This window comes from Cervus elaphus, chromosome 23 (assembly GCF_910594005.1).
Source record: "Cervus elaphus chromosome 23, mCerEla1.1, whole genome shotgun sequence".
Lineage (NCBI taxonomy): Eukaryota > Metazoa > Chordata > Mammalia > Artiodactyla > Cervidae > Cervus > Cervus elaphus.
Window position 1 is genome coordinate 59,717,913 of NC_057837.1, and position 20,211 is coordinate 59,738,123.

Genomic DNA, 20,211 nt, shown 5'->3' on the forward strand with positions numbered 1-20,211 from the left:
GACACATACCGCATGATTCCATTATATAACATAAGTGTAACAACATAATTATAGAAATGGAGAACAGATTAGTGGTTTGTTAAGGATTAGGGTGGAGGGGAGGGAGTGGGTGCGGCCCCAAAGAACGGCATGAGTAAGGGAGTGTTGTGATAGTCCTGTTAGGTATTTGGATGTGGTGATGGTTACAGGAAACTGTACATGAGATAAAATTGCATCCCAGAAATCTCTTCAATCCCTGGCAAACCAGGACAGTTAGTCACTCAAGCAGGAGCCATCCAGCAGCCCTTGCTGCTCTGAGGAGGAGTTTGGGCTGCACCTGGAAGAAGAGCCAGGTCGTCCGGCTGCTTAGGAAGAAGAGCTCATAGGGGCCCGAAGTGATACAGACAGGAGCCACCACATCACTGGGGTGAGAGTGGCCCAATGGGGCAAACTGGCCAGAGGTTCACCAAACGTTTGCTTTTCCTCCTTAGCACATGGCATGGCTAGACTATATTTCCCAGCCACCTTTGCAGGTATATGGGGTACATGCCTGAGTTCTGACCAATGAGATACTGAAGGACATGCTCTTTACTTCCCATAGGTGGTCCTCCATGCCCTGCCCCTTCCACAGTGAGCTTTAAGCCATGTAGTGGCTCAGTGGTAAAGAATCCTCCTGTAATGCAGGAGGCACCTATAGTCCATGGGGTTGTGAAAAAGTTGGACACAATTTAGCAACTAAACAGCAACAAAAAAGAGACCACAGCACAAGCTGGAAGGAACTGAGGTCCTGGCTCTCCTGCAAAGAAGGACTTGCCGATCAGGAATACACACTCTGAGCATAACGCAGTGCAGCCATTATATCCAGCTTCACTTACTTGTGACAGCGTCCAGTAGTTCCTTAACTGACGGCTCCTGGTGTGTACACCTCCTATTCTGCCAGCAGCACCACTGACCCTGATGTCCTCCCTGTGTTGGGAGAGGGTGGCTGGATGGCAGACGGGGATTCCCAGACTCCCTCCCCACTACAGCTACAGAGAACCCAAGACCCTTTGAGCAGCTCTAGGTTGGGTGGGGGCCTGAATTCTGGCTCTTAGAACCCTAGAAATACCAATTCTGAAAGGATCAGAAGAAAACACAAAATCTCATCTGTGCCACTGAATGAATGGGGGAACTAAGGCCAAGAGAGAGAACAGGAGGTACTTGAGGTCCCACAATGAATCAAGGGATGAGTGGGCGCTCACTCATTCATTTTTTCATTCTTTTATTCATTTCACAGATATTTATTTAGCAGTTATGTGTCCAGTGCAAGGATAAAATAGAAGATTCCTGCCTTCATGGAACTCACAAACAAGCAAATTTCAAACATGAACAGGCCTGGTGGTGCTTGGTACTACAGGCATTAAAACAGGACCAGGAGATAAAGGGCACAGGCATCCTATTTTGTCTGGAGTAGTCAGACAGGGCCCCTCAGAGGAGGTAACCTAGAGTGGAGACAGGCCCTGAGGATATCAGGAATTTTCCAGGCAGTGTGTAATTCAGTTGTGTCCGACTCTTAGCAACCCCATGGACTATAGCCCACAAGGCTCCTCTATCCATGGAATTGTCCAGGCAAGAATACTGGAGTGGGTTGCCATTTCCTTCTCCAGGGGATCTTCCCAACCCAGGGATTGAACCATTGCAGGTGGATTCTATACCACTGAGCCACCTGGATGGGTAGGGGCTGACTCTCCAGTTTCCTAAAGGTTGATCTTCTAGGGTTACCTTATTTCTCTGCATACCCAAATTCCATGTATAAGCTGAGAGACCCTTGCATCTGAAGAACTCATTCATTCATTCATTCATTCTACAAACATGTTGCATACCTCCTCTGTGTCCAGCATGAGCCAGGTTCCGGCATCCAGATATGACCTCATCTCTGGCCTTAAAGAGTTAACAATTCAGAGGAAGGGACAGACACATTTATAGTTACCACCGCATGTGATCCAAGCTGTGACAGAGAGATTGTGGAAGCCCAGAGGAGGCCCTGGACTGGCCCGAGAATCAGGGAAGGCTTCCTGGATGAAGGGTATATTCAGGATGGGTCCTGAATTACTCAGCGGGGAAGGGGGATGGAATGTAGGCCAACATTCCATGAAGAGATCACTCATGAAAGGCTGAGAGGTGTGAGAGACTTGGAGACATCTGTGAAATACTGCAAGGAGTTGAGATCTTTGAGATTAAAGGGGTGAAAGGAGGGGTAGAGGAGAAGGCGGATATCAAAGAGGTGTGAACAAGAGGACTTGGTAGGCTCTGGTGGATGGGGACCACACTGGGACACTTTGAGGCCATCCCACCTCTGCCCTAGATTTTCTGGGCTTCCTGGCCTAGGCACCACTCATCCCGAGGCCTCAGTGGCCCATCTGTAGAATAGAGCCACCGGGAGGGACGGCTCTGACATTCTACCCAGACCCCTACTAGGTTGTTTGTTGGTCTTCATGGAACCCTATTGAAGAAGACCAGCCAGGGCAGAGAGGCCTCACTCTCTGTGTTTCTCTTCCCCTGACATGTCCTCAAATGTCCTAATTGCACCAGGGATCTCACTAAGGATGAACATAAGGGACTGGAGAAAGAGATGCGGGCATTTACTTTTTTTTTTTAATCAAATTACCACACAGGTAAAAGGAAGAACAATGGTTCAGCAACAGACAGTCAAGGGTAAGTTCCCCTAGTAGTAGCTAAAAGGACCCAGACAGAACAGCGACCTGCTGTGTGGTCTTAGATAAGTCACTCAGCCTCTCTGAGCTTCCCTTTCCTCCCCGGTAAAGTGGAGTTAACCAGAACAGAATCTCACTGGGTTGTTTTGAAGACTGTATTCTGTATAAAGTGCTTAGAACAACACCAAGCACATAGGCCTCAAAAGTGACAAGCAGTATTATTAATTACTGTCACAGTTTTCAGTGGGCAGGGTGGCGGGAGGCAGAAATGTACCCTTTGTTGGGAAGAAGGAGGAATTTGACTCTGAAAGGGTTAAAATTGGGCCAGCTGCTCCCAACCTGTAGATAAGGTTGGAGGAAACACAGTCCAGGCCCCGGGCCCCTTCCCTGGTGAATTTATGAGGTGCTGGTCACTTTGAGGCTTAGGAGAAAGAAGAAAAAGAAAATCGGAGGCAGAGAGTGGGGTGGAAGGAGAGGCTGAGAGCAGGACAGAGTCACCTGGAGTCTGAGCGTCTGTACCTGTGTGTGTGGCGTGGGGGACCGTACCTGTGTTCGCCACGGGGCAGTGCAGGAACGACGCCAGAGCGCTCACAGCCGGACAGACCGACCTCTCGGCCCCTGGCCTGGCGACCCCCTCTGTCCCCACCGCGCGCCAGCCCCTAGCGGGTTAACGCGCCGCCCCCGAAGCGCCAGCTCCTCCCAGCCCGCCGCGTCCGGGCTCTGCCGACGCCCTCACTCGACCTGGAGGCCGGGCCCTGGGCGGACGGCGAGTCCCTGGCGGCGGGACTGACCCCGCGCCCGCGGATGCGCCGGGATCGGCCCCTGCGCCCCGCCGCACCGCCGCCGCAGGGTAGCCGCTGGGTCGTCGGTGCTTCCAGGGCGCCCCGCACGCCCGCCTGGACCAGGCTGCCCAGATGCGGGCGCCACTCTGCCTCTTGCTGTTTGTCGCCCACGCCGTGGACATGCTCCCCTTGAATCGAAGGAAGAAGCAAGGTATGAGGGGCAGCCGTCAGGATGGCCGGGCAGTGCAGCAGGATAGTCGAGGGGTGGCCATGGGGGCATCTGCTTGGTGCCCCGCGCCCCAAGCCGTTAGCTCTTCCGGACTGCTGCCAACCCCACTCTACAGATGAGGAGACTGAGGCCCCAGTATACTGTGGGGCAAGCTGGACCAAGAAGTTCTCCAGGCAAAGAGCTGGCAGGGCTGGCTCCTTATGCCCACTCCCTCTAATAATAGTATTGCTGGGGGAAAGGAAAGTGACTTTTGCAGGGACAAGAAGCCTCAGGTGACACAGGCTAGGGGTGGAAGGGACTAGGGGACAGAGTTAGTGGCTCAGAAATCATCCCGAGCATCCGTACTGAGCCAGGAGGTGAGGTAAAGAGCCCTGAGCTGGGAGTCCCGATGCCCCGGTCTCAGCCCCAGTATAGACCCTGAATCTCTGTGTGACTTTCCAGAAGGCAGTAGTTTTTGGTAGGTTCCCCCTGGGTGAGGGCCTGAGCTGCGTGGGCTCAGGGAGACGGGTTTGACAACATTTATTCTGGGATGACCTGGAAGACATCTACACCCTCCAAGAGCCTTGGTTTTTCCGTCTTGACCTCCTAGGGCCACTAAGAGGATGAACCAAGGTTCAGATTATAAAGGTACTTGGGGCACAAAGCCAGGGGCCCCTTGCACTCTCACCCTGGGGCTCTTCACCATGTTCCCTCCCTGCGGGAGTCAGAATGTCCCTGGAGGTGAGTTTGAGGTTGTCCCTGCAGAGCCAGGGTTGGCAGAGCCTGTGGGGCTGAGGAGGGTGAGCGAGTCCCACACGTGAGCCGGCAGCCCTTTGACCTCTGTCCAGTTGGCAGCCTGAGAGTTGAGGGCCAAATGCCAGCCTCTGTGCCCAGGGTTTTCCACGCACGGAGGGAGTCCCCACCACATCCTCGTGACATAGGGATCATCCTATTCTTGGAGCCAGGTGCCAAGGCTCAGACAGGCTAATTAACTTTGCTAAGTTGACCAGCAGATGGATAAGACCCTGTGTCTTCTTTCTTTCCAGCTCTGGTGTTAGGTTTGAGCAAGGCTACATGGGAAAGAGAACAAGAGTCTACTCTCTGGGGGCTTCTAATCCGTTTTAGTAAAAAACCCTGAATAGACAAAATCACTCCTAGAGTGAAACAGGAGGCGGAAAGTGGTTGTGGGAGAATGGAGGGGTGGGTTTGGGTGGGACAGAGAGACTGAGGCCTGAAGGACTCCAGGTCCAGGCGTGACTAGACAGAGGGGTCCAGGGAAGGGAGAGGCGGGTAGGCTTCAGGTGAGCTGGGGGGAGTCTGCGACCTCATGGGGGCAATGCTCTGTGAACGGCCCTTTTATGGTAAAGCTCATAGGCTCTGGAGTCAGCCTACCTTTTTCAAATCTCTGCTTCCTCAGTTACCAGCTGAGTGACCTTGGGGACGTCACTTTGCCTCTTTGAACCTCAGTTTACCTATCTGAGAGTCGATTAGAAGCTCTTTAAGATTTTCTCAGTTCTCAGAAAGACCAAAAAAAAAAAAAATTTAAAAACCTCTCTCCTCAGTAACTCCTCTTTAAAACAGGAATAATGATCTTCATATCCAACTCACAGGGCAGATGTGGGTAAGACTCAGTGAGTTAGCGTGTCTGTTAAGTGAGTAGCCAAATGCAGTAGTCATTCTCCTTTCCTGCCCGTCATGTCATTGGTCACTCACAACAGCCCAGGGTGGGGGGGGGGGGTGGGGTTGGGGGGATGCTTATTTTCCGCATGAGGATACTGAGATTCAGAGAGAAAGGTTGCCCAGCAGGTTAGTAGCAAAGCAGGCTTGAATCCCAGCCAGTCTGACGTGATGCTGAGAAGATGTCTCCTGAACTCTGTTGGTCTTCCTTCCCTTCTCAGAGTCTCAATTTCCCCCTCTGAAGAGGAGCTGGTTTAGAAGAGCTTCTCGGTTCTAAAACACATGCCACACAGACACACAGAATCAAGAAGAAGAAAACTTCCAGTCCCTCTTCCACCCCCACTTGCTCAGTGAGGAGGTCGGGCATGGCTGCACCTTACATGGCCACTGTTTGGTGAGGGGGCTACTGGCGCCCCTCCCCATGGTTGTTGATGTGTTGCATCTGGAACACATGCACGTCCAGGGCAGCATCTTCAGAGAGAGGCTTTGTGACTCCGTTTACCTGTCAGGTGCAATGGAGATAGCCTTGGATTTCAGTCCCACCCCACCCCCCACTCCTTTTGGGTGAGTGGATTCCCCCAACCTACCTCCTACCCACAGCCTTGGTTTCCCCATTGGCACTAGGGTGGAGGTAGGGCGGTAGCAGAAAGCTTCCTGTAACCTATTCTGCAAGGTGGTCATAGGAGTCTTGGCCAAATAACTTTGAGCTTTGCTGGCTTTAGCAGATTTCTTGATGGTGGGACTTATCAGAGCATTCGTGGTAAAGAGGCGGAGGACAGAGAATAGGACCTTTCCCAAACCACTTACAGATTAGCAACCATTTTTCACAAGACAGCTGCTTGGAAACTTCCACACAAGATCCCCGAGGGTCTTCCCAGCTTTGACATTCTGGTCTAACTTTGGCAGGAGAATGTGTCCTGAAGGCACCTAGATATTAGCAATGCCTCTTTTCTCCTTTCCTCTCCTTTCTTCTCCCCTCCTTCCCACCCCCACCTTCCTTCTTTAATTCCTTCCTTTCTTCTTTCCTTCCTCTCTCTCTTTCCCTTGCTCATTCAATAAGCATTACAGGGCAGACCCCGCGCCAGGCTCTGTGTTGGGGAATCTGGGAGTGTCGAGGTAAATGGACCTGGGGCCTGCCCTCGAGGAGTAGCTAGTGTGGAGGGATGCCCTTCCCTGCTCCTCTCCCACCTCCCCTCCAGCGTTTGACCTGCTCTTCAAGGCCAAGAGGAACGTTCTCTGGGCCCAGCAGCCGCCCAGGCTGAGCTGTCACCCTCGGGGCCTGGCTCCCACAGACCCGTGCTTCGTCAAGCTCCAACATCACTGTTTTTTGATGAAACCTAATTTTTCTGTTTCCAAGACAAGAAAGACGAAAAGAAAAGGCTTGAGAATGGTTCTCAGATCTCAAGTGACTCTTACAAAACAACATGTTGATTAATTAAGTATAAATGAATCAGAACCAGATGGGGACATTTCTCTCGAAACATGCTGGGGTGTCCCGGCAATAGGACAGTCGGGCTGGCTGAGGGGTCCTGGTCTGTAACCCTGCCTTGATGTGGAGCTTCATTTAGGCAATGAGGAGAAGACAGGCTATGCCCGACTTTCCTCAGTGTCCACGGCCTGCCGGGGAGGGGCCTTGTGGATGCAAGTGTCCCCCGCATTCACATGGTGCCTTTAGATCCTTCTGGACCTGGGGCAGCAAAGGGCAGAGGGAGGAGCTCTGGAATTCAGGGCCCTCTCTTGCCCTTGATGTGTGATTTGGGGCAGTCCACATACCTTCTCCAATTCACGGTTCCACATCTGTGAAATGGGAATGGTTGTGCCTACCTCTGGCGTTTGGGACAATTCACCACAGTCATAGAGAAAGGTGTCCAAAGGCACACAGTAGGTGCTTCATAAGGACTCAACCACTTCCCCCTCATTTTACAACAGAGTGGATGCTCCCTGGGCTGGGGGGAGGGAGTCTCATGAGGATTGAATCTCACCTCTGCCCTTCTCCCCTCTCTGAGCCTCTAGAAATAGACATTTCTTTACAAATAAAGAAAATTATCTGTACAAGGACTATGGCAGCGCCCACTCCAGAGGCCTGTTAGGTGGACTGAATATAATAATTCTCCAAACTGAGAACCCCTGTGTGGATGTCCAGACAGGCAGCACTGTTCCCTGCCCAAAGACAGAGAAGCAGGTGCCCAGGGCAGAGGCCGTGATAGAGGAGGACCTGGGTTTCTAGTCTCCAGGTCAGGGCCATGACTGAGCACAGAGCAAGGTGTATCTCACCTCCCTCTCCCCTGGGTAGAGATAAGCCTACCGCTGCCCAGCCAGCAAAGGAGACCCTTAGGGCTAGCACGTGCCAGGAACTCTGCGTGTGGGCTATGAAGTCTGACTGTGGCGCTGCCTGAATTACTCCTATTTCCTAGACAAGGAGGCTCCGAAAGAGGCAGAGACCTGCCCAGGATCTCCCTACAGCTGAGTTGGGAGGTGGACCCAGAGTTTTGGAGGCTCTGAAGTCTGTGCATAGAAAAGGAAGTGAATCCCATCAGAGACTTGCCAAGGGCTACAAGAAGGAGTTCAGTTCAGTCGCTCAGTCATGTCCGACTCTTTGCGACCCCATGGACTCAGCATGCCAGACCTCCCTGTCCATCACCAGCTCTTGGAGTTTACTCAAACTCATGTCCTTTGAGTCGGTGATGCCATCCAACCATCTCATCCTCTGTCATCCCCTTCTCCTCCTGCTTTCAATCTTTCCCAGCATCAGGGTCTTTTCAAATGAGTCAGTTCTTTGCATCAGGTGGCCAAAGTATTGGAGTTTGGCATCTGAGGCCCTCCATGACTGGATGCTGGCCCTGTCTGCAGTCGGACCTCCACCCCCAATACAAGGAGGAGGGTTGGTAGTAAAACAGGCTCAAATCCCAGTCAGTCTGACATGATTCTGAGAAGATGTCTCCTGAGTTCTGTTGGTCTTCCCTTCTCAGAGGCTTACTTTCCCCATCTGAAGAGGAGCTGGTTTAGGAGATCCTTAAGATGTTTCTCAGTTCTAAAAGACACACACAGAGAGAGAAAATAAAGAAAATGAAGACTTCCAATCCCTCCCCTATCCCCAGTTGCTCAGTGAGGAGGTCGAGCGTGGCTGCACCTACCATGGCCACTGTTTGGTGAGGGGGCTACTGGCGTCCTTTCCCACAGTAGTTGATCTGTTGCATCTGGGACACATGCATGTCCAGGGTAGTATCTTCAGAGAGAAGCTTGTGGCAGTGAGGAGGCATCTGAGAGGAGCCCCATCCGAGAGCTGCGTCTTGGGAATTTGTCAGGCGGAAGCAGCAGTAGCATAAGCGCTGGGGACTCTCGCAGGTGGAGCGGAGGTCTGGCCGGTGGGAAGGGCCGAAGGGGCTGTGTGGCAGACGGGGTGGAGGTCTGACTGCAGACAGTCCCAGCATCCTGTCATGGAGGGCCTCGGATGCCATTTGCCTGTCACCATTGTCACGAAGAAATGTTTACTGAGCCCCTGCTGGGGGTCAGGCCCTGAATGCGGTGTTGACAAGGACAGCAGAGGCGTGCCCCGTTGTCCCTGCTGTCAGCGCTCAGTCCCTCAGTCGTGTCTGGCTCTTTGCGACCCCATGGACTGTAGCCAGCCAGGCTCCTCTGTCCATGGGATTTTCCAGTCAAGAATACTGGAGTAGGTTGCAGTTTCCTACTCCAGTCCCTGCTGTCAAAGAGCTCAGCATTTCCTAGAGGTGTCAGGAATGAATCCAACCTGAAAAAAAATGGCACAGACAGGATCCTGCTGCTTCTCAGTATAGCCCAGAGAGGCTGGTCGGTGGTGGCCCTCGTCTCAGCTGAGGAATCTGAGACGCAGAGGTGGGACGTTGTTCAGCTGAGGTGTCACAGGATAAGGGGACCCTCTTCACTTTGTTCGCCTGCCTCCTCTCATCCATCTATTAGTCCGCTGTCTCTTCATCCATCTTTCCATCCTTCCATTTAGTGAAAAAACTGAAGCTCACGCTGATTCAGAGCTTTTCAAACTGAGGTTTGCAACCATTCAGCAGATCTGGGAAATAAATTTAGTAAATGCAGCTAGCATTTAGAATGCTGAAATGGAGTAGAATGGAATAAAACAGAACAGTATAGAGTAGAATAAAATAGAGTGAAGTCAGCAAACTTTTTTGCAAAGGACCAGATAGGTAATATATTAGGCTTTGTAGGACATACTCTTCCTGTTTTTGTTTTTGTTTTTTTTTTTAAACAAACCTTTAAAAATATGAAACCGTTCTTAGCTCACAGGCCGTACGTAAAGAAGCCATAGCTCAAAGTTAGCCCATGGGCCATAGTTTGCCAACCCCCTTCGTGGAAAATATCAGAATGCATTACAGATGTTAAGTAATCATTTTGAGAAATGGGTTTTTGCTTACATATATATGTGAATGTGTGGGTGCATGTGTGTACCCATATGTAGATGTGTGTGCACATGGATGTGGGTATGTGTGAGTGTGTACTCTGTGTACTGCACATGTACTGAAGTAAAAATGTAATTTTTACTATTGTCCAAAAAGTGTGGAGGCCACTGTATCAGCTGAGCCCAGTGCAGTCCTCCCGACAATTCCGAGAGGAGGGTTCCAGGGAATCCTGGGATTGTAGATAGGGAGTTAAAGGCCCCATGGGTCACACAGCCATTGGCATGTGAACCCCAGAAGTCTGGCTCTGGAGCTCCAAACAGGAGGCTAAATTGCCTTTAAAATAGCAATCACCCTCGACACATTTGTCCTCACGCTTGTTTCTGATGGCCCTCAATCTGATGGCCATGTCCTTCCCAAGATGTTTTCTTTTCTCAAAGTGGACTTTAGCCCCAGGAAATGGAATGATCCATCGGGGTCTAAATGTTCTCCTGCATCAGACATCCCCAAGCAGCTGGCAAGTGGCGGACATTGTATGTTCCTTTCACATGGACCCTCCCCCAGCCCCGCCGGGTGGATATGGTTACCCTTCTTCCTTTATAGAAGAAGCAGTCTGGCTCAGAGAGGGAAACCGACTCATCCAAGGTCACATAGCCAATGTTCCTGATTCCATAACCATGAGAGCAGATCCCGCCTACTATAGAGTGCTCCAGAAAGTCCATCTAATCCTGCCGGTACCCACCTGCTCATTCATATAGCTCTTCACAGTTTGTAGAACAGTTCAACTTCCAGTTTCTCTCTGGAGCTCTGGAGAAAGGTTATCGAATGATGGAATGCTAGGGCTGAAAAGGCCAGTTGAGACCTTGGAGACTCATGTTTGTGTAAAAAAAAAAAGATGGAGCTTCAACAGAGGAAGTGCCTCACCCAAGATCACCCAGTCGGGGTGGAGCTGAGGATGCAGGAAAGGGGGCAGGGGCAGCGAGGGTGGCCTTGGATAGGCAGAAGAAGGCAGCTTGCTCCAGAGCCTACAATCTGGTTTGGAGCCTCTCAGAGCCTCATTTTCTCGTGTCACTTGGGAATGCTCCATCTTCTTTGTCTTTCTCTCAGGCCCAGAAGAGATGTTAGATGAGAGGGTGCAACCAAGAGGGCTCGCACAGCTCTGCAGAGGTTTCTTAGTAACCAGAGGCCAAGAGCCTCGTAAGGGCCTCCAGGGGTACCTGAGTGCCATACAGGGTCTGTGGCCTGGCTGTGTGGTTCCATGAGAGGCACCTGGTGGAGGCCTGGGACCCACGCAGAACTGCCATGTCCTTGAAGCCAGTCCTTCTGTCAGAGCCCAGACTGTGGACACTGTTAGGACATAGAACAGCCCCAGGTTCTGTGGACACCCAGGGACACACACATTATGTGTGTGTCAAAGGGTTCTCATGGGGACACACACCTCAACAGGCCAGAAGGAATGGGTTAAGTGTGTGTGCTCAGTCGTTTCAATCATGTCTGACTCTTTGGGACCCCATGGACTGTAGCCCACCAGGCTCCTCTGTCCGTGGGCTTCTCCAGACAAGAATACTGGATTAGGTTGCCATGCCCTCCTCCAGGGGATCTTCCTAACCCAGGGATGGAACCCGCATCTCTTATGTCTCCTGCATTATAGGTCGATTCTTTACCGCTGGGCCACCAGGGATGTCCCCTCATGTGTATGTCCACACACATGTATGTTCCTAAAAACATTTATTTGTTTCTTTAAAGGCACTTGATTTTCACTGCATCAAAGCTTTTAGAAAGTCTCTTTTTTATTTTGTTTTACGGTTATTTCCTCTATGCCAGATGTTACCTGTATTGTTTTATTTACCTATGTCAGGCACTATGCGTATAAACTGACTAAATTCTCCTAATAAACCTGTGATGTGGGTACTATTATTGTCCCCATTTTACGTATGAGAAAACTGAGGCACAGAGGGGTTGAGTGACTTTCCCTAGGTCACACAGCCAAATTCAAATCCTTCCTAGTCCCAGAGCCCAGACTCCAATTACCGAGCTCAGTTGCCTCCCAGCCTTATTTAGTCCTTGCAGCAACCTGGAAAGGGATGTTATTGTCCACATTTCACAGACGAGGAGACTGAATTAAGAGAGAAAGGAGCATTAGTTAAAGAATGTGAAACTGCCATTTTTATAGGCTGAAAAAAGCCAAATATTAGTGATTTCATATGTTCCAGTCTACTAGCTTGGCAAGTAAGTTTGGCAAAGCCAGGATTTAAACCCAGATGGTTGATTGCAAAGGTTGGGTCCATAGCCACCCAGCCTGGCCTTCTCGCAGTACACCCAGATAACAGCCCACAATGTGGTTGGATCCTGTTGGCCTTCCAAGCATAAAGAGGGCTATCAACTTGCCAGGGTCACTCAGCAGGATGGGGAGAGGTTGGAATGTGCCCCCACTCCAGGTCTCCGGAGCCCCTTTGTCTCCCCTCCGTGCAGCCGTCAGCACCACCCAGGACACACACACTCTCGGCCCCACCCTGGGGGTTCCTCCAGGGTTCCACAGTGCTCGGTCTGGTTCCCATTGCACGGGTGAAGCTCACTCATGTTGGGCCCTGCTGCCTCAGGCCAGGCCACCCCCACCTGCCCTGGGATGATTTCTTACAATGTTGTGTGATTCACGGGGCCCCTGGTCTGTGGCCCTTGGTGGGGGCCTCTCTGGGTCATTGTGGGTTGGGGGGGTTCTGTTTCACTAGCTCAGAAGAAAGGCATGCCCAAGCCTGGGGGACCCAGACAGCGTAGGGAAACCACTCCCTTTCGCCAGAAGCCTCCACTTTCCCTGCAGACCGACTGCGGTGCCCACATCCGCAGGGTGGGGACACCCAGAAAGGAATGTCACAACTGCTCTTCTGCAGCCTGCTCTGCTGTTGGCAGGCAGGCATGGCTATCTTCAGCACGTCCCAGATGAGCAGTGGGAGGTCGACCGACTGGCACGAAGGCCACGGGCTCTGCTGCTCACCAGCTGAGTGATGTTGGGCAGGTCACCTCTCCCCTCTGGGCCGCTGGTGGCTCATTTGCAAGATGGGGCACAAAAGTCACCCACAGCACATAGAGCGTGCTCAGCTGGTGACCGTGAAGAGTGTCCAGTGCCGGGCAGGGAGTACGGGATTTGGGCTCTGACAGGCCTGGGCTCAGCTCCCAGCTCAGCTACTGCCATGTTCGTGTGAAGATATTTCACTGCTGAATCCCGGTGTTGTCTCTCAGTACCATGGTGACGATAGTAGCATCTACATCACAGCATTGTCTTGGAGATCACAGTTGTGCATGTAACCCACCTGGGAGGCAGTAGGTGCTAATAAATGGTGATACCAGTCATGCATCATAGAAAAGTTGGCTCACTCTAGTGTCCAGGACATTCCACCCTAACGTCAGACATGCCCCTGCCTGGGTTTCAAAGTCCTTGGCAGATCTAACTCTTCAAAAGAAAGTTATGTGGGGAAGCCCAGATTCAGAGGATAGGGAGGTCCTAAGTGACCTATAGTACAGTGATTCACCTTCTCTGAGCCTCTGTTCACTCCCCTATGAAAGGGGACCTCAGAGAATAGCAGTGAAGATAGAAGTGTGTGGGTGTTGCTCGCACATTATAAATATATAAATGATGTGATGAGGCCATGATGAGGCCTGACATCCTGCCCTCTGCCCACAGCAGCTGGAAAAATGCAGTCAGATGCTGCCTTTCAGACATACTTTTCCTTCCTCCTCCCCTCTTGCCTGCTTCTGGCAGACATGTGAGTCCAGCAGACTTAATTCATAGCACATTATCAGCTTCAATTGAGCTGATAATGTTCTTATTTTGTATTATCTTATTTTTTCCTTATTTTTTAAATGGTTGTGCTTAGTCGCTCAAGTCGTGTCCGACTGTTTGTGCTTCCATGAACATTAGCCCACCAGGCTCCTCTGTCCATGGGATTCTCCAGGCAAGAACGCTGGAGTGGGTGCCATTTCCTTCTCCATTTTAAATGGTTACAAACTGTTGATGTTTAATTTTGCTCTTAACATTTGCTTCACTTATTTTAAAATTTTCATTTTTGTTTTATTTAAGCATCTTATTTTTATTAATTTTAATGTATTTTATTAGTTTATTTTTATTGAAGTATAGTTGATTTACAATGTGGTGTTAGTTTCAGGTGTAAGGCAAAGTGATTCAGCTATATATATATATACATATATATATATATATATATATATTTTTTTTTTTCCCAGATTCTTTTTCCTTATGGGCCATTATAAAGTACTAAGTATAGGTCCCTGTGCTATCCCGTAGATCTTTGTTGGTTATCTGTTTTATATATAGTGCCTTAGCACTTTATAATTTACTGTCTTTGTTCTGGCCATCATCTTGTGGGTAAAAAGCTAATAAACTGTGTTATTTGCATGATATCTAATTTGCTTATCATGTCTCCTTAGATTAGTAAATTTAGGCACTTACAAATAAATGCTTTATATGAACTTCTTTTAAGTGTCTTTTGTGGATTTGTTCAGCTTGTCAAAAAAATGATTTTATTAGGGTTGTATCAAATGTTAATCTTTCTCCCAAGAAATATCAAACTCAGATGAACAAACGTGGTAAGAATTTCATATGATGAACATTTTTGCAGAATCAGTCTGATGCATTCTAAATGGTTGTTACTGTCAAATGAAATTGCCCTCAAATTTTCTTGGAAGGGGTTAATGCAATTTATTTAAATTTACAAGTGTATTTTTATTTTATTCTTACATTTTATTTTTCTAAGCTTTTTGTTTTTATCTTTAGTTTTAAAATGTCTTTTTATTTTAAATTTTTATTAATTTAAATTATGTTTTATTTTAAATCTTTTAATTTTACTTTTTAGGTTGTTAATTTCTTTATAAAAAATGTTGTTGTGGTTTTTATTTGCCCACTTTTTTACTGGGTTTCCTGAATTTTTCTCATCAGTTTATAGGCATGTGTGTGCTCAGTCAGTCAGTCATGTCTGACTCTGTGACCCCATAGACTGTACCCCACCAGACTCATCTGTCCATGGAATTTTCCAGGCAAGAATACTGAAGTGAGTTGCCATTTCCTACTCCAGGGGATCTGCCTGACCTAGGGATCGAACCCATGTCTTCTGCATCTCCTGCATTGGCAAAACAAATTCTTTACCAGTGCGCCATCTGGGAAGCCATCAGTTTATAAGACTTCTTTGTATCACCTACATATTAATCTCCTGTTGGTTTTGACATGGAAGATATCTTTCTTTAATCTGTTATCCCAGCTGCTAACTTTGTATGTCCTTTGGAGAATAGACATTGTTACTTATAATACTGTTCAAGAAAAGGTTTGAAGGTTTTTTGGTAGGAGTGGAGTTTTTCTACCTTATGGTCTGAGCTATTTGATCTTACAAAATATCCTCATAAGAAGGTCTTATGAGAAGGATGTGAGTTCCCAATTCTCTGTCTTTTGAGCAGATCACCCTTCCCATGAGTGATTCTTCCTTGAAAGTGTTTTCAGTCCTGATGCAGTGGCCCTAGGGCCTTCCCTGAGGATACTCCTGGAACTCTCAAATGCAGGTGACTCTTCTCTGTCCACCTGCATTCCTGGTTGTCCCTGGGTCACTGCATTTCAGCCGGCACACGTCTATTAAACCCTTGCTGTCAGTCAGACTCTGTCCTTGAGGGCCCCAGACTGATGAAGGTGGCAGGCCCAACAGAGTGGATAGGAGAGGTGTCAGCTGGATACACTAGCCCCAGGTCAGGGGGAGTTGGCTTGATGTTTTCCCCATGAGCGGAGCATCCCCACCAATGGCTGACATTCTGCGAGGGCTGCTTTCTCTGAATGGTTTCAATTCGTAGACCATCTTATTCTCTTGCATCAATAACCCTCCCTCCAGTCCCCTCCATGTTAAAGGAAAAGGAAAGAAACTGGCACTCAGGACATTTGTGAGGAATGCAGACTTGAAGATTGAAGGTCTGGGCATGCTGCAAAGGTCTCCATCTGCAGCACAGGTGGTTTCAGGCTTAGGGCCACTGGGTCATTCCTGCAGCCTCTTCTGTCCTCCTCCTGTCTGACTCTGCACCACACAGCTCCGTCTGCTCTCTGTGGGTCTTGGGCTCTGGGATGTGTGACCTTCAATGGCACTTTTCTGCCTTTGGAGAGTCCCCAGGCTTGAGGCAGCGGGAAGGGGCTGACAGGCCATCAGGAAGGTGGAGCTCCCAGCAGTTAGGAGTTAGGGCAATGGTTTGCATCCCACTTGACTCTTTGCTGTGAGTATTTGGATCAACAACTTTAGCTTTCTGAACCTTAGTTTTCAATACTTGAAAATGAGTTTACAGCCCAGCTTTGCAAGACTGTGATGGGTTTGCAGTGATTTAACAGAAGGACCTGCTGGCACAGGGTCCTGCACGCTGTAGATATTCAGCAGGCATCGGCCTGGCTCTGCCCCTCTGCAGACCTGGTCCTTCAGAGGGTCTATAGGAGCTCATAGAGATCAGCGTCTCTGGCTGTGGCTGTTTGTCTTGGTTCTAGCCATTGATCCTGCCTTTAACTGGATAAGAAGGATTACAATCCCCATTTTGCAGATGAGAAAACAGACCAGCTAACAGTGGGTGTAGAATTTCCAGGTTCTACAAGCCTGGGTCCCTCCAATTGACTGGGTTTTGGTATGGTAGAGACAGTACCCTAGGACCACGAGAGGTTTCCAAGACAAAGCCCCACGCATACTGTGCCTCTGTCACCTGCTTCTGTTCAGCTCCTCCCTGCTGGCATCATACCATTTTTGAGCACCTACTATGTGCCAGGTGATCTGTGTGCATTAATTACCCATAACCTCAGGAGATAGGACCTGTTTTATAGAAGTAGGATCCAGATAGGTGAGGCCATATGCCCAGGTTTCCATAGCCCCCGTCCATCTGGGTTGGAAGCCAAGCTGGGACTCTGAAGCCAGAGCTCTTATTCACCATGCCAGGAATTGCTGAGCTGAACCCAGGACAGCAATGAGGATAAAGTTGACTCCCATTTGGTGAGTCCTTGGCATATGAACTAGGCATGCCGCCAGTGTTATGTCCCATGTCCGTATCCCCGAGCGGGAAAAGAGAAGGCCTCCAAGACAATGCAACTGGCAAAAAGGGGAAGTTTATTACTGACTCGAGCCAGGGCCCTCTGCCGCATCCAACGCAGTGGTGCAGGTCAGAGAGCCCCGAGCCCAAGCTGTTACACAAACTTATAGGGTGAGCACACAGCAGTTGGTAGTTGGTTTAAGCGGATTGGTTACAAGTTTGCAAAGCAATTTCATTGGTCAAAACTTTCGTGTGGGCGGGACTTTCCTGGGGGTTGCCGCCCCGTTCCTAATTTCCTAATTGGCAAACAGCAGTCAGTATTAAGTGAAAGCTAATTGGTCCTAATTGGCAAACAGCGGTCAGTGTTAAGCGAAAGCTAATTGGTTGTATCCAGGTGGCCTGATAATCTTACCAAGTAGGAAGGCCTACTCCTAATCTAAGCTGCGTTACTTCTGCTCACCTCACAGCCAGGTGCTCTGTAGGTTATTGCCTCCCTTCATCCTCCAGACAACCCTTTAATAGCATCATTTTCATTTTGCAGCTGAGATGTGAGGCTCAGAGAAGTGAGAGGGACCCCCACCGCCCCCCCCCCCAGGGTCAAGGTTGCAGAGCTGGGATTCAAACTCAGATGTATATGACCTGGACTCCTGCCTGCCCCACGCTGCCTCCCCTCATCTCCTACTTCCTGAGCTGGGCAGTTGGTCTGGGGGCCTGGGCGGGCAGATGCCTGTTCTGTTTTTCTCACCTTCAAGAATGACCTGGGGAGCCATCCAGACAGGGCCTCAGGTTTCAGCCCAGCTTGGAGGTGGCGGGTGTGCAGCAGGTGTAGGGAGCAACTGAACAGCAAGATGTGAGTGAGACCTTGTCCCAGTGGCCTGCGAACGTCAAGAGGCCACTGCAGGTCATGGAAGCACAACCCGAGCCAATGATGTGGAGGAGCAGAAGGGATTCAGGCACTTCTGGAAGAGGCTGCGGGCTAGATACCGTCATGGGATTCTCAGATCAGGTCTCTTTAGAGGATGAGGACGGGGAACTGATAGCAGCTCACACCAGCTACCTGCTGCACCATGAACTAGACTGCTTACCTTTTAATTCTCATAATTACCCTTGAGCAAGACTTGTCCGTCTGCTGCTCACAGCCAATAGCCTGGTCCAGAACCCCCCAGATGACCACAGGCCTCCAACTCGGGCTCCCAGTTCCCATTGCTGCCTCTTCCCATCCATTCTGCTCAGCCCCAAAGGGACCTCTTGAGATGCAGATGCTAGTTGGCCTGCACCACGCAGGGTCTTCCCATCTTGCTTCCAGGAAAGCCCAGAACTAGCCTTTTCTGAGCCCAGCACCTTGCTCTGGGCTGATCTGCCTTTCTGACCAATCTCTGTCTTCTGGCCTCACTGCCTTCTTCCATGCTAAGCCCCTGGACCTTTGTACCTGTTGGTTCCTCTGCCAGGAATACGTTCCTTGTAGGTCTCAATGAGTCCTGTCTTGTGGCCGGACCCTTCTGTCCTCCGCTCACTTTGTTTCCTTTCATTCACTTACTGTCACTATCTCAGATGACCTCTCTCTTTCCTTTAGAATGCAGACTCCATGAGGAGAAGGGCTGTCTTGTCCTCTGATGGATCCCCAGTGTCTACAACACTTCTTGGCTCATAGTAGGTCCTTGATACATATTTGTGGAAGGAACAGGCTTTCCAGTGAGTAGATGATTGCCCCTAGCTTACAGTGAGCAAACCGAGGTCCAATAACAGGCCCAAGGAATGAAGTTTAGAACTGGGATCTAAAGGCAGGTTTCTCGGCTTCCCTAGTGGCTCAGTTGGTAAGGAATCTACCTGCATTGTGGGAGAACTGGGTTTGATCCCTGGGTCAGGAATATTCCCTGGGGAAGGGAATGGGTACCCACTCCAGCATTCTTGCCTGGAGAATTCCATGGACTGAGGAACCTTGATGGACTACAGTCCATGGGGTCTCAAAGAGTCTGAGATGACTTGAGCGACTGACACTTTCACTTTTCCTTTCCCATAAAATAAGAAGTGATAACAGCACCTGCCTTCTTGCTTCTTAAAATGAGATATGGAGGCCAGCACCATCAGCATCCCTGGGGAGCTTTGTCGAAAAGCAGACTCTCAGGCCTCACCTCAGACCTTTAGCATCAACATCTACATCTGAACCCAAGACCCCTGGACACTTTGTATGCTCATTAGTTTGGGAAGCCCTGGCTGACCTCATAGAGTAGTTTTTTTAAAAATCACATGAGTTCATACACATATGACACCAGGTAGACCGCCGTAAAGTGTTAAGCCAACAGCACACATTGAGGAGTGGAAGTGCCTCTGTTTTAAATAAGCAGCTCCAGGTGATTCTATTTTTTTTTTAATTTTCAATAAGCATCATAAATATCTTCAAAGAGATAGGCTATTTGGTAGTAACTGATGAAATAACCGCTTCCCAGGTAGCTCAGTAGGAAAGAATCCACCTGCAATGCAGGAGACACAAGAGGTGTCAGTTCAATCCCTGGGTCAGAAAGATCCCTCGGAGAAGGAAATGGCAACCCACTCCAGCATTCCTGTCTGGAGAATTCCATGGACAGAGGAGCCTGGTGGGCTACAGTCCAAAGGGGGTCACAAAGACTTGGACATGACTGAGCAACTGAGCACACATGCAGTAAAATAAGCAGTTATTTTTAAAAGACTAATTGGAGATACAGGGTCTCACAGGAAAATGCATACAGCCCCAGGGAATTCTGATGGATTTGATTCTAAGGATCACCACTGGCTGGGAAACAGCAGATGTGGGTATGAGCCCTGGTTCCACTACCAGCTTCCATCTCCCTACCTCTCCAGCAGGTGGAAACCAATGTCTGAGAAGGATTCAAGCAGGAGCTGGGCCAGGGTACTTCCCCACTTCCCCAAGTCCAGGTGGTGGCAAAAGAATCACTCAGAGAGAGCCTGGAGGGGACCTGAAGGACGGGGAAACAGTTCAAACTCTGATTGAACACATAAGTACTGATCTGCTCCATGTCATGGAGATGAGGGGAGAAGAGCATGGGATTGAATAAGATGCAGAAGGGCGGGGTCAGTCCTGGGACAACCTATACTGCCACTGTCTGGCTAATTTCCTATCTCTGTCAAGGTCAAATGAACATTGAAGGAGACTAACCTTAGCACAGCATAGGAAACCTAGCAAGGCCTTAGCAAGGGGACCTCTTACTCTGTGTGGAGGATTAAAGGAGGCATTGGGATATACTGGCAATGGGAAGGCAGTGTGGCCTTGAGGTGAAACCTTCAGGTTCTGCAGCCACACTGCCCGGGTCAGACTATCCAGCCAAATACCTCTTAGTAAGGCACTTACCTCTTAGTAAGTGACCTTGAGCAAGTGGCAGCATTGCCCTGGACCTCAGTTTCCTCTTTTCTGAAGTGGATACAATCATTGTACCTAAATGAAC

General features: G+C 49.6%; 1 protein-coding gene across 1 annotated transcript in view; it reads left to right on the plus strand.

The window, feature by feature from the left end:
• Positions 1 to 3,443: 3,443 nt before the first annotated feature.
• Positions 3,444 to 20,211, plus strand: part of RSPO4 (R-spondin 4) — a 33,804-nt gene continuing 17,036 nt past the window's right edge. Inside the window, exon 1 of the mRNA XM_043884346.1 lies at positions 3,444 to 3,665. Within this exon, the coding sequence (XP_043740281.1) occupies positions 3,587 to 3,665 (79 nt within the window). The 5' untranslated portion in view covers positions 3,444 to 3,586. The remainder of the gene's footprint in view (positions 3,666 to 20,211) is intronic.